The 13244-nt window shown below is 40.5% G+C and overlaps 1 protein-coding gene across 6 annotated transcripts in view; it reads left to right on the plus strand.

Annotated features, from left to right (window-relative positions):
* NPAS3 (neuronal PAS domain protein 3) overlaps positions 1 to 13244 on the plus strand; it is a 962475-nt gene that overhangs the window by 830922 nt on the left and 118309 nt on the right. For all 6 annotated transcript variants that reach the window (XM_069558691.1, XM_069558689.1, XM_069558690.1 and 3 more), the window contains one exon: positions 167 to 341. In XM_069558691.1, the coding sequence (XP_069414792.1) occupies positions 167 to 341 (175 nt within the window). The remainder of the gene's footprint in view (positions 1 to 166; positions 342 to 13244) is intronic.

The raw sequence follows: 13244 nt of genomic DNA on the forward strand, positions 1-13244 counted from the left end.
TTCAAGAATCCTTAAGCATGTGAGGGTAAAGACTCAGGACAAGAATCGTTTCTGGAGGCTTCATAGAGTTCCTTTCCTGCTCAGAGGCTGAATCGCAGTGGGGGCTGGGTTTGAAAATGAAAAGCCTGTGACAACTTTCTTCTCCCCTCTTCTCCTTCCCCTCTAGGTGGAGCTGACAGGCAGCAGTGTCTTTGACTATGTCCACCCCGGGGACCACGTGGAGATGGCAGAGCAGCTGGGCATGAAGCTCCCGCCTGGGCGGGGTCTCCTCTCACAGGGTACCGCTGAAGATGGAGCCAGCTCAGCATCTTCCTCCTCCCAGTCGGAGACCCCCGAGCCAGGTGGGACTTGCAATCCCAACATGAGGGTTGGTGGGCAGGACCTTTGCCAATGATTGCACTCAAGTTGCCAGTGTGAAGAGACTACAAATAGGTCTAATGGTATTTAACAATTCCATGCAGCTTTCTGTCCTGGGCGGTAATTAAGTAAGGAAGAGATTTGAAAATAAGAAGACATTTTAATAAGTATAATCCAGAGATCTAATTTCAGGTGAACAAAATGCACAGAAGGTACCAGTTCCTTTAGATTCTTTTTCAAATTAATGGAGGGAAAAGGTTCAGATTTGGAAAGCCCTCTTCCTTTCATTGTTGCCGTGGCTAAATGTAATGCATTTATTTATTATTCAGCAAAATCGATGGCAAAGACTTTTGAATATTAGCTTGTGGAGAATTAAAGGTATTAGGGGCTTGCAGAAATCTCAGTTTCTTTTTCTTTTTTTTTTTAAACATCAGAAGGTACTTGAAAGATGTGAACAGATAAATTAAGGCTAAAAAGAAAACAGAAATGGCTACATTTTAAACTGCCTTTCCACCCTCAGTATTTAATTAGATCAATTGTATAGAGGAATGAACAGAGGTGACATTCCTCATTGGGATTCCTTCCAGGACTCTTATAGACTTTGCATTCAGAATGTTCCCATTTTCATTGTGTTGTACTGATGATAATTTAAGTATTAGGGGAAAATCCATTTATAAATTAAACAAAATGACTTGATATCCATCAGTCCCCTAGTTCATCAAGCTGTTCAAACACGGGGAAGATTGGCTGGTCGGCCTGGGTCTTCCGAGAGCGCTGGTAATTAGATCTGCGAAGGATTTATTCTTTGCTGATTGGGGCTTTAAATTAATTGAAGTTCCACATTTGTGGTTTTGTCCTTTTTGTACTTTTTTAGAGGAGATATTTCATATTCTTGTGTGGTGGAGTGCTTGGCCAAGCAGCAGTGGTTTAAATGTTAATTTTTCTCATGAGAAGTTTAAGATTTTTAATGAATCAAGGCCTGATTTGAAGTGCAAAGTTTTATTTGCTTACTTGGGAAATTATTTTTGCCCTCTAAAGATGTTTGTGCTTTGCTTGATATGTTGTTTTAAAACAGATTCACAAAACAAAAGCATTTTGTGAAAGAGAAAAAGGAAAAAAGAAAAAAAAAACCCTACCTTTGGATTAACCTTAAAATAACTCTACACACTTCCAAGAAAATAATTTGATCTGCTTAGAAATAATTACAGCATGTTTGCTCACACAGAAGGGAAAATATATGTTTACCTCTCTGGGAAATATGTTAAGTCCTTCTAGAATCAATGTGTGTTTCCCCGTTTAAGTTAACTGAAGCTTCTAGGGCATTATTTTCTAGCTTTTGAGTGGGGATCATTCCTTCTCCAGTAAGTCCCATCCATGAGAAAAGAATATTTAAGACTGCTCCTTACCATTTAAAGATAAAAATAATTTTGTTCCAGAGGTCAAGGGAGTCCTATACTCTTGTCCCATACCTCACTGATTTCACTGTAGACAATGTCAGTGAGATCACTGGGCCTGCTTTTCAGTCATTAGAATGTTCATATCTGGGTATATTTGAGAAGCAGTACATGAAAATAGTTTTCTACTCCATTCTGGAGTTACACTGGGAAACCAGGGTTGATCATGACTCTTAAAACACTCAGTATGTAAGAAATCAAGTTTGTAAACCTCAGTATGAACAAAGACCTTGAAAAAGTGGGCTTTGTTTCCCTGAATCACAAAGCCTCAAGTTAACAAGAGTCTTCAACAGTCCTTTAATCCAACCTCCAAGTTATGCAACCATCCTTTCCAGCAAAACCAACAGATGCTCTTCTAATCTCTGCTGAAACTCATTCCTAACAAGAATCTATGGAACATAAAAGGCTTCCCACTCCGTTGGTGAGCAGCTCTGAAAGAAAGTTATTCCTAATATGGAGCCAACCTGCTGCTGCTGCTGCTGCTGCTGCTAAGTCTCTTCAGTCGTGTCCGACTCTGTGCGACCCCATAGACAGCAGCCCACCAGGCTCCCCCGTCCCTGGGATTTTCCAGGCAAGAGTGCTGGAGTGGGTTGCCATGTCCTTCTCCAATGCATGAAAGTGAAGAGTGAAAGGGAAGTCGCTCAGTCGTGTCCGACTCCTAGCAACCCCATGGACTGCAGCCCACCAGGCTCCTCCGCCCATGGGATTTTCCAGGCAAGAGCACTGGAGTGGGTGCCATCGTCTCCTCCGCTGGAGTGGGTTGCTATTTCCTTCTCCAATGCAAGAAAGTGAAAAGTGAAAGTGAAGATGCTCAGTCGTCTCCGACTCTTCCTGACCGCGTGGACTGCAGCCCACCAGGCTCCTCCACCCCTGGGATTTTCCAGGCAAGAGCACTGGAGTGGCTGCCATCGCCTTCTCCGGCTTTGCTGCAATTTTCCTACCCTGCCCCCACCCACCCCAGGTCTGCCCTCTGGGACATTTCAGATTGACACCTTCCTCCCCTTCAGAGCCTCTCAAATATACAAAGTCAGGTTCAGCAAATTCTTCCTCCCTCCTTCCTACTCCTTTTCAAGTCAAACTGCCCTCATTCTGCAAGCATTATTTAATGGCATGGTACTAAGACCCTCACCATCCTAGCCATCCTCCTTGCTGTGCTTCCATTAGTTGGTGGCCCTCTAAGAACAGGGTTCTGAGAGCTGAGTGAAGCCTCTAGATGTATTGTGACCAGTACAAAGCAAAGGAACTGTCCCCTTTCTCAGTTTAGGCTACTGTACTGTTATTCAGTCCAGGGTTGAGGTAGGTTCTTTTGGCAGCCAGATCCCACTGTTGATTCATACTGAACTTGATGTCTTCCCTAAACACATGTTAAGGGTGACTTGTCCCTTAAAAGAGAAGGGGGGAAAAAAATCCACAGCCTACTAGGAAATCCAAAATTAGAGTCAAATCAAACTGGTTTAAGATTAAATATGAAAACTCTGATAAACCCCATGCCTGCTGAAGCACTAGGATGTGCTTCAGTCTCACTTAGTTCAGTTCAGTCACTCAGTCGTGACCGACTCTTTGCGACCCCATGAATCGCAGCACACCAGGCCTCCCTGTCCATCACCAACTCCCAGAGTTCACTCGGACTCACGTCCATCAAGTCCGTGATGCCATCCAGCCATCTCATCCTCTGTCGTCCCCTTCTCCTCCTGCCCCCAATCCCTCCCAGCATCAGACTCTTTTCCAGTGAGTCAACTCTTTGCATGAGGTGGCCAAAGTACTGGAGTTTCAGCTTCAGCATCATTCCCTCCAAAGAAATCCCAAGGCTGATCTCCTTCAGTCTCACTTAGCATCCTTTAATTCTGGCTATCAGAAAAATAACTAACTCCTTTAAAGTGACTCTGTCAGTTATCCTTAAAGTGTAACTGAAAATTTACCTGGGTTTCTTCCCCTCCCCACCCCCAGCCACCCTAACAGATATAATGGAAAACCCTGCTTTGGACATTGCTTAACAACTTGGGCTTGTTAGCAACAATCTCATAGGAACTGTCTCTTCCTTGCTGAAAAGTGTATTTCTCACCATTAGAGAATGTTAAACTGGCTTTGCTTTAAAATTCTCTAGTGTTGGTTATTTGCAATCTTTGGCTTAAAAAGGCAATTAGATAGACTGCTCAAATACTGAAAGGCAGTGTAGGATGCTACCTTTAACTAAATATCTTCACTAGCGCAGATCATTGCTCCAGGGGAATTACTTTAAAAGTCCATGTCAGGCACTACATCCCAAAGCTGCTTATGTTTCTTAAAAGCTGAAAGAATTTTAACAAGATTTTCTAATTCTTAATAACACCAAAGAACATTTTTGAAGACTGTTGTTCACTACATCATAATCTTTTCAACTCTGATAAAACACTGATTCTTGCTTAAATGGTAGTGTAATTTGGTTGGAAAATGGATATCAATATGTGGTGATTATGAAAATGAAGGGACTAGTAGGTATGGAATTTTTCAGGAGCCCTGATGTGTTCAGTGTAGCATTACTAAGTGACTGAAATCTAAATAACATTTGGCATTATAATAAAAAGGAAATAAGTGACTAAACCAGCCTAAGAGGCAGTGATCCTGTGCCATAGTAGGAATTCTATTTCTTTGAACTGCCAGTCCTGTGATTGTCTTGTCTTAAAGTAATCTTAAAATAATGAGGATTAAAAAAAAAATCTGTTGATGGGACAGCAAACAAAAATAAATATTTTATATGTATGCACATTCATTAATAGTTTAATATGCTATAAATATGATATTTCTTTTAGGGAAATTTTAAGGCAGGCAGAAGAGAAATAAACAAGTGTCTACTTTAAAAAGTTCTAGGGTGCCTCTTTAAGGCTTCATCCAAGCATTCCTGAAGGGCTTGCTCTGTCCTGTCCACAGCCTTTTCTCTGCTCCTGTGGGGTTTGGGGTAGTGGGGGTGGAGGGGGGCTGGGAAGAACTTCCGGAACATGAGGCTTACATGGCTCAGTCTGCTTTTGTAGTTCTGTTTGTATCTTTTCATCACTCTTAACAATTAGCTATAATCCTGGCATTATGAACCTTATCCTTTTTTAAAAAAAATAAATTTCAGTGTCACATATTTTATATGCTTCATAAACAGAAAAGCAGCTCTTTCAAGAAATCCTGGAGGTACTTGAAAAATCTCCCTGTTTGGAAAGCAAAGAGTTTCTATTCCTTAGGTCGGGCCATCAAATTGTTGTGTTTTATTCCCTCTTTTTTTTCTTATTAAAATACCTTGATATTTTTCCAGTTATAAAATTCATGCCCATTGTGAAAAAGTTCCAAGAATGCAGACAACAAAGAATAAAGACCTACCTACCCCTACCCCAAAATAACCACTGTTCTTATACACTGGATATCCTTCTAGATTTTGTTGCTGTAAATATGTAGACATATATAGTTATGTGGTGGGATTCTTCCTGTTTGACTAAAATAAAACTATAACATACATGCCTCTAATAGCCTGCGTTCTCTCACTTAACCTCACAGGCCACTTTCCCTGTCATGTTCCTTGCTTTAACATAGAATTTCCCTTCTGTCTCCAGTGGTCTGTTTCCTTCTAACAATCAACTCCTAGCCGTAGGACCACTGTCAGGAGTAACATACCTGGGTCATGCTTGGGAGGGAATTCAGCCAGGACCAGAGATTTTGCTGCCCATTGAATGGGTGCAAGCTCACAGTACTGTACCCAAGTTTAGACAAGTTAGCAAAATGTATGAGACAGTACTCTCAGTGAAAAGACTAACTACAGCAACATGGTTAACCATCGGTTGTCTGCAAGGAAAGTTGACTGTGTTCTGTCTATAGTTTCAGCACATCTAGACTGTTAAGATAATGATGGTTAGCAGTATGATCTCTATGCTGTTATGCCTACTCTACGACGTCCTGAGTATTTTAAAGGCAAGCAAAATGGAAGCAGTTGCATGCCTACCTGAATAGAAATAATCTGTATTTTCTACATATGCCCCTGCACTATGGGAAATTTGATCAGCTCCCATATCTGCAGGAACTCAATTCCTCTGCATTCATTAGACAATTTTCATAATACATGATATAATTAAAAGAAAAAATGATTAAGAATAACAATACAGAATGTAAAAATGTATCTGAGGATCAGATCAATATTGTATTTCCAAATCTGTGTAGATATGAGATATAAGTATAGTTTTATGGGTGCACTATATTCCATCTAGTATAGTGTTGGGTTGAGAGGGGATGGTTCTCTGATTTTCTTTTTTTTTTTTTTTTGTATTGGTTTAAGTTTCCTATCAATGAACTGAATTTAGAAGTCAGGCAAAGGAAACCATCTAACTAACCCCACATCCAACCTCAGTCCCCAGACGGTGGGACTGTATCTACAGCACTTTCTGCTGTACTGCAAATGTCAAACAGAAGGTGTAATGGATTTAATATTAGCGCTGGCCAAGGTGCTGAGGGAGCTGTTAATAATGTCACTCCAGTTATTGATCTGAAGCCTTTAAAAATCAAAGAAAAGTGAGAGATCCCCTACTGGGGAAAGGCACACAGTGACTGGTTTTTATTGCCAATATATTTCTACATATAGAGTGGCAACTTTCTGGAATTATGTTATCACCATTCATCTCTGTGAGATTTTTGGATTCATTATATGGTAAGATAATATCATGGAGACCACTCTGCATGCTAATGCTAAAAGATCAGGCCAAGTTCTTTTAGACATAAATAGAGCTTGATAATTTGTGTGGTAACTACAATATTCAAGTTGTCAAATGATAGGAGGTTTATCAGCACTAGATTTATTCATGATGACAATGTTGGATCCACAGGAAGTATAAAATGCGAACTATGTCGTCGTGAGGATGAGCTGTCCTCTCCTTTGGCCTTTCTAAAGCTCCAACTACAAACCATGCAAGGACTCACTTGAGACAGAAATGAATTCTGTCCTTACAATTAGTCTACCTTTTTCAAGAAACTGCTAATCCTTCAATCTGAATGGCAGTTTGTATGCAATGAAATCCCTGCTTTCCATAGTCCCCAACTAATAAATGAAATTAAAATGTATAATTTATGTTGAATGTTTATCAAACTGTAAACACACATTTAATGCCTTTCCATATTCATACAATATAAGCAAAAATAAATCCACCAGACAATGTACTACGGTTATCTCTGATGGATTGAATATGAAATGCATCTCCACTGTAGCTGTAGCAAAGATCAAGACAAGTTCATGATTACCTCCGAACTGGCCTGACTCCTATTAATACCCATGTGCACATGTTTGTGTCAAATCTAATAGTCAGAAAGCAGTCTAACAGAAAGGAATTCGTTCCATAAACCAAAGCGATCATCCTGTACTGATAAACTCAGCTTTTATCCAAAAATTATGTAGGCAAAATGATGCATTTTCCTTAGCAATGCCATCCTTATTTTGAAATGAAATAGAAACTATCTTTTGCCATTCCTGAATGAAGATGATGCATACTCTTAAAAAACAAAGCCAGTACTGTTACAGGGACTGCCCTGCCAAACTCAGAATTCCTCTTTTGCCTCAAGAAAAGATGTAGTACCACCTTTTCCTGCAGGAAGTAGGCTTTTCTTAGATGTCTCCTCTATCCCCAGACAAACTATACAGCTGCCACAGAAGAGAATACATTTCTCCAGTGCTTTCTGGTATACAAGGCCTAGGAACACTTAGAACCTTCATTTGTGTTTGCTCCCACTTCTGTGTACTTGTCTGTGTATGATAAGAATATTTGCAAAGTAACCGTATATGTACTTCTAGGATATTGCCTAAGGGAGCTAAAGAAAATAAGGGAAATTTCCCTCCTTCCCACCAGGGTATGCTGGCCCAGCATCCCTTCCAGGCCAGCTCCCAGAATGCACAGCTGCAGCACAGGGCATCCTTGGGGTCTTGACACTCCAACCTGTGAAAGATCCGTGTTGGTGACTCACATACCTACAGAAGGGCAGCCTCCCTTTTGTTTCCAGAAATGCTAGATGTTAGCCTAGTTGTGTTTGCCATCCTGAAACTAACGTTCTCGTCCAAAATTTAGATCACAGTGGTAGCAACTCAAAAAACCACATTAATCTAAATTAATATAATGGTATTTACAGAGTAGCAAATGATTTGTTCAATAATAGTCATGTAGGCCTCTTATCAGAATACGCAATAGATTCACTCGGCCTATATGTACCGTATTTTCTTAAACCTTCTATTGAAGGTTCAGAAAATCAATTTTTTAAACCCATTATTTTTAACAGTTGTTTTATATAGCTTGCAAGGTCATAATTTTGACTTTCCTTTCCCTATGGTGATAAGGGGTACATTTCAGCATTTCTAAAATGAAAGCCAAGACAAGTTGTTAATGGATGATCTTTCTTCCCCATTAAAAAAAAAATGTGGCAGTTTTTATCATTGGATATTAACAAATTAAAGATTCTATTTCTATTACTCTTGCCTTGAACAAAGCACAAGTTATTTGCTTTTAATACATACAACTGCACAGAAATTTCACCCCTGTCTAAATGATACCATTCTGAATTCTTCATCTCACCAAACAGCAGACTTCGGAAGGATCAGTTACCTGGCATTGACTGAGCTTTGCAGGGTGCACAGATCAGAAGAGGCAGAACTGGCTGGAAACCATTTCCACCCCTAGTGAGCAATTTACTCATGATTGCTTGGGGAAAATACTGGAAATATTGCTTCTGTGTAAAGTTTGCAACTTCCAGTTGTCAGCTCTTTGCCAAGCAGTTATTCCCAAGGACAGTTTAAGAAGCAAAGCCTACTCAGGCCACAGTGACAATGGCTAGCATTCATACCCTGCTTGGTGTACGGAGAACACAGAAACCACTAATTACAGGAGTTAATTCACACCCTAATCCCTCTGAGCAGGTCAGTGTGTTATCCTTATTTTATAGATGGGGGAAAGTGATGGAAAGTCTAAATGGCTTGCTCCAAACCACACAGTTTAGTTTAGCAGCCAAAGTGAGAGGAAAGCGTATAGTATTAGGGTTGCACAGGTGAGAAGCCTAGGAATGAGATAGAAAAAGGAGATAGGACCCTAGTAGGTACAGAACTAGAGGAATTTTCTCCAAGGGACTTCTAAAGTCCAGAGAGTAACCTAACAATCCCCTTACGCACATACATCATTGGGCTAAAACATCATCTGTTTTCAAATATAGTCTCTAACTGAGGATTAAAAACATCCATCTAATCCTTTCCTCTTCCTTCATCCCTACATTGAAACTCCTTATGCCACAATGAACAGTAGCATCCGAATCAATTATGGGCAAAACTCAGCCCTGCATCTCTTGGTTCACCTTAGCTACGTGTCTCCTTAACCAGGAGCATAGCCTAAATTGTCTCTGTGTTTGGTCTCTGCTCTGCCTTTAGACAATGCAGGGTCAGGATCTACGCAGCATCTTCCTTTCAGAACCAGTCTGCCAAGGCAAGCAGGGGAAGAGCAAGAAGTACAATGGGGTCCATCGGAGGTCAGCAGAGCCTCCTCAAGGTGCCTTCTCATGAAACAATTGTGGTTTCCTGGGACCTATGGGAAACATCAACCCATCCATTAATTAACAAAACCAGCCTGAGAGAGGAAGAACTTGTGTGTTTTCTCTGGTTGTTATTCACTAGAGTAAATTCAAGACCCACCTGCTAATCGGGATTGTGTAGACTATTCAATCACCGTTCACTGCGTGTTTGTCATGTGTCAGACATTAGACAGAGCACTGAAGAAACGAGGTGAAGTTCCCTGCCTTCCAGGAGCTGACCGTCCTATGAAGCGCACAGACCATTAACACAGCGCAGGAGGGTGATGATGATGACAGTCAGAGCAAGGTGGTGCATGATAGGGTAGCGTTGTATTATAAGCTACTGCTGTTGGCTGTCTTTTCAGAACTATTTGGGTTTTAAACTTAACCCTGAAATTAACAGCCCAGAAACAATGCTTCCTTGGGAGCAAGGTGCTTTGACATGCCTAGGCGTATACAGATCCTGACTCTCAGGAACTTTGATGCAGACTGTTAAGGGCTCTTTCCCTCTTTGTTTGTTTAATTAGCCTTTTTTAAAGCCTGCTATAATTCCTATCTACTGATCTTTCTGGCCCTATAGGAGTGTTCTGAAGGGAAAGTGAATCCAAACTGCCTCCCTTCCACTTATACTGTGCTGATTTCTAAACTGATTTCCACTTACACTGTGCTGATAACTAAAATTCAGGAAATGCTGGCTTTGGAAAATTAAACTCTTTTACCTTCTACTCAAGGTAAAATTTGTTGCAAAGATTCTAATAACGTTAATGATGAAATTAATAGCATGTATAATGTTTACCTACATATTCCCACTACATGAGTGGCCGTGTTTTAAGAAATTTATTTCTCAAAATATCCCTAATTAGAGCAGGTAAACGGCTACCCTACACCAGAGTAGACGGTGGCCCTGGGATTTGAGCTCAGGCCACGTGATTTGAGTACTCTGCTAGGTGCTTACCGAGAACACAAGTGGAAGAAGACACTACACGTGCCCTTAGGTAACTGATCATTGTCGGTAGAAGAAAGACGACGACAAGAGAAGAAAGAAGGATGACCCTGCTTCTGTCCTCAATGAAGACATAAAATCGGCAAGTTGTGTAAGAATTCAGGGAGAAGCTAAATGACTGTGGGTGGCTTTGATAAGGAGGTCAGACCTTCATGAAAACCAACCCAAGGGCAAAGAGGTAGAGATGATCTTCCAGGAGCCTCATCTCAAGGAACAAAGTGGGAGTAAGGATGCTGCATTTAGGAGGCTGAAAGGAGCCCTGTCTTCCTCCTGGAGGCAAAGATACATGCTTTCCTAGAATGCAGCCAGTGTACCAGGGAAAAGCATCTGAGATGGGCATTATACATTCTGAGTATAACTCATCCAGCAGAGCAGTGACCCAATGAAAATATTATTTCAAAGCTTATAAATACAAAAATAAAGTTTGAATCTGGAAGGCTCCTCCCTTGAGGGTCATGTTATACAATACCTATGCCCTCTGAATCCCTGCACAGCACAACTACTAATATTCATTGAGTGGTTGCCAAGTATCAAGCACTCTGCTCAGACCATAATATGCACTACCTCATTCATTCCTCACAAGGTACTAGGAAGAAGGCACCATTATTTTTCCCATTTTACAGATGAAAGAACTGAGAAGAACATTTTTAATTTGGAAAAGACATACAGTTAGCAGCTGGATAGCCTAGGCTTTGAAATGAAGCAGCTGGGGACACTCTCCATCCTTCCTAGGCAGCTCTGTTAGTTTTCCTGATGTTATGCTGATTCCTGTTGACTGGTAACTTACATTTACTGGACTTATTCCCTAAGCCTTTATTTTTGCAAGAATAAGAAGGATGTGTTGAATAGAGCAGATTTAAAGTGAAGAAGCCATCCAAGGGGCCATTTCTTTAATCCAGAAGTGAGTGAGTAGACTTTGAGAAGAATTATTGCAAAGGAAGAAGTGACCATTTAAAACTAAGATAGAAGACAGAAAAAGGTAGAAATACACCTTGTGGTCAGTCTTTAGCCAGGAGCTAATGGTTAATAGTCTTCAAATTATACAAGTCTCAAGCTTTCACATGATTAGGATTAATGACACCATCTGTCCACTCTCATTCTTTGTATCAATTGGTAATAAAATCTGAAAATATTCAAAAATTACAAAATTACATATGCTATTTATCATCACACATTAAGATGCAAATTTCCTTAGGGTTCAAAGCTGTTCCTTTTTATAGTTTATGAAAATATGTCATGTGCCTTTGGTAAAAAAAAGTCTGCTGCTCAGTGCCTCTCACTTGTCAGGGGGTGTCCTCTCCAAACAGAAACATGAGTAAAGCATAAGGTGAAATTGGTGACACAAAAAATTAAAACTGTGTGCTTTCCTGTGTCCTACCATCTCTTGGTTGACATCGCAAGAGTATTAAAATTATCTATTAACTCCCTTCCCAAATTACTGCTAGTCAAAATGAAATAGAAGTTGATTGAATTGATAATATAAAAATGAATTTAAACTGTAACCAGTATTTAGGGCAATACTTTCCATTTCACAGAAGTAATACAAAAGTGTAAAAATAACAAAAGCGCAATCATCTAAGTATGGAAAACATTCACTCATTTCCTCAAGCATCCCATCATTATTTATTGCATGTCCATTGAACAAGCTCAATCCTAGAGCCTGAGATATGATAGATACTAAAAAGGTCCTTGTTCTCACAGAACATACAGTCGCATAAACCACCTGACCAAAAGGATTGCAGTTGAAAAAATTCAGTTGAAAGATTCAGGTCTCCACTTCATAACCAATAGGTAAATCTTTACATCAGGTTGTAAGGGACCCATTGGGCTGTCTCTGTTTTTAAAATGCAGAGCTGACACAGATTCTAAGCCAATACTTCCAAAAATGTGTTCTTTATCATAACTACCCTGTGAGATGCTCCCCATGACCCCTGGTAAGAGAGCAGAGGAAAAGAGGTTCATAGCACATTGTCTCATTGACTGTTCACAATAAACGTTAACTTAGTGAAGATTTGAAATGTGTGTGATCAATAGTCTTTTTGTTTGTTTGTTTGTTTTGTTTGAACTAGCCTTTCCCCATTTATTCAACTATGGAAAACATGTTTTTAGAAAGAAACTCCTACAGACACCCCAGAAACACATCATGATGGCCTCGATCTTGTTTCTGATCCCCAGAAGCCACTCCTCCCATCCACACCAGTCTCTTCCAGGGCATCCCTTGCAGGCAGGATCACAGTGTGGCTTCTCAGCTCAGAGGTTCAACTATCCATTGCCTCTGGTCACTCTTCCAAATGGCTCTCCTCAGTCTTCAGGATACCCTTCAAGCTTTCCTAAAGGGGAGCTCCTAGATGAATCTAGTAATTAACTGAAAAGACAAGACCTGCCAGCTCCCAGTTTCACAGCTTTAGAACAGCCCCGGGCTTTGATTGGCAGGTCTTGCATTCCTCTTTCACCTGTCTTCCCTATTCTTCATTTAATAAGCAGAGCAAAAGCCCAGATCTCTGGTTTCCCGCTCACCAAAGCAATACACCAACAGATTCTGGTGTAAGGGTGCGGTTATGGCTGCCCAGAGTTCTGCTCACTGCTCCCCTCCTAACCTTAGCCAACTACCATTGGTGTGGAAACAAGAACAAGAGTGTGGATTCAAGAACAAGCATGTTAGGATGGCGGGACAGGAGACCCAGTGTGGTGGTAGTGGTAATCGGTCCCTACACTGCTTTCTCTAATTTGTAGTAGCTGCACTGCCCATATTATAGATTTTAAAAATCTACGGTCTGGTTAACTTGCAGGTTACTCAAATAACTGAGAAATGATAATATACAAAGATGACAGCGCTAACCCAAACTGCAGGATATTCTTTTTATACTATTTCTGTAGCAGCCACA

This window comes from Ovis canadensis, chromosome 18 (genome assembly GCF_042477335.2).
Source record: "Ovis canadensis isolate MfBH-ARS-UI-01 breed Bighorn chromosome 18, ARS-UI_OviCan_v2, whole genome shotgun sequence".
NCBI classification, from domain to species: domain Eukaryota; kingdom Metazoa; phylum Chordata; class Mammalia; order Artiodactyla; family Bovidae; genus Ovis; species Ovis canadensis.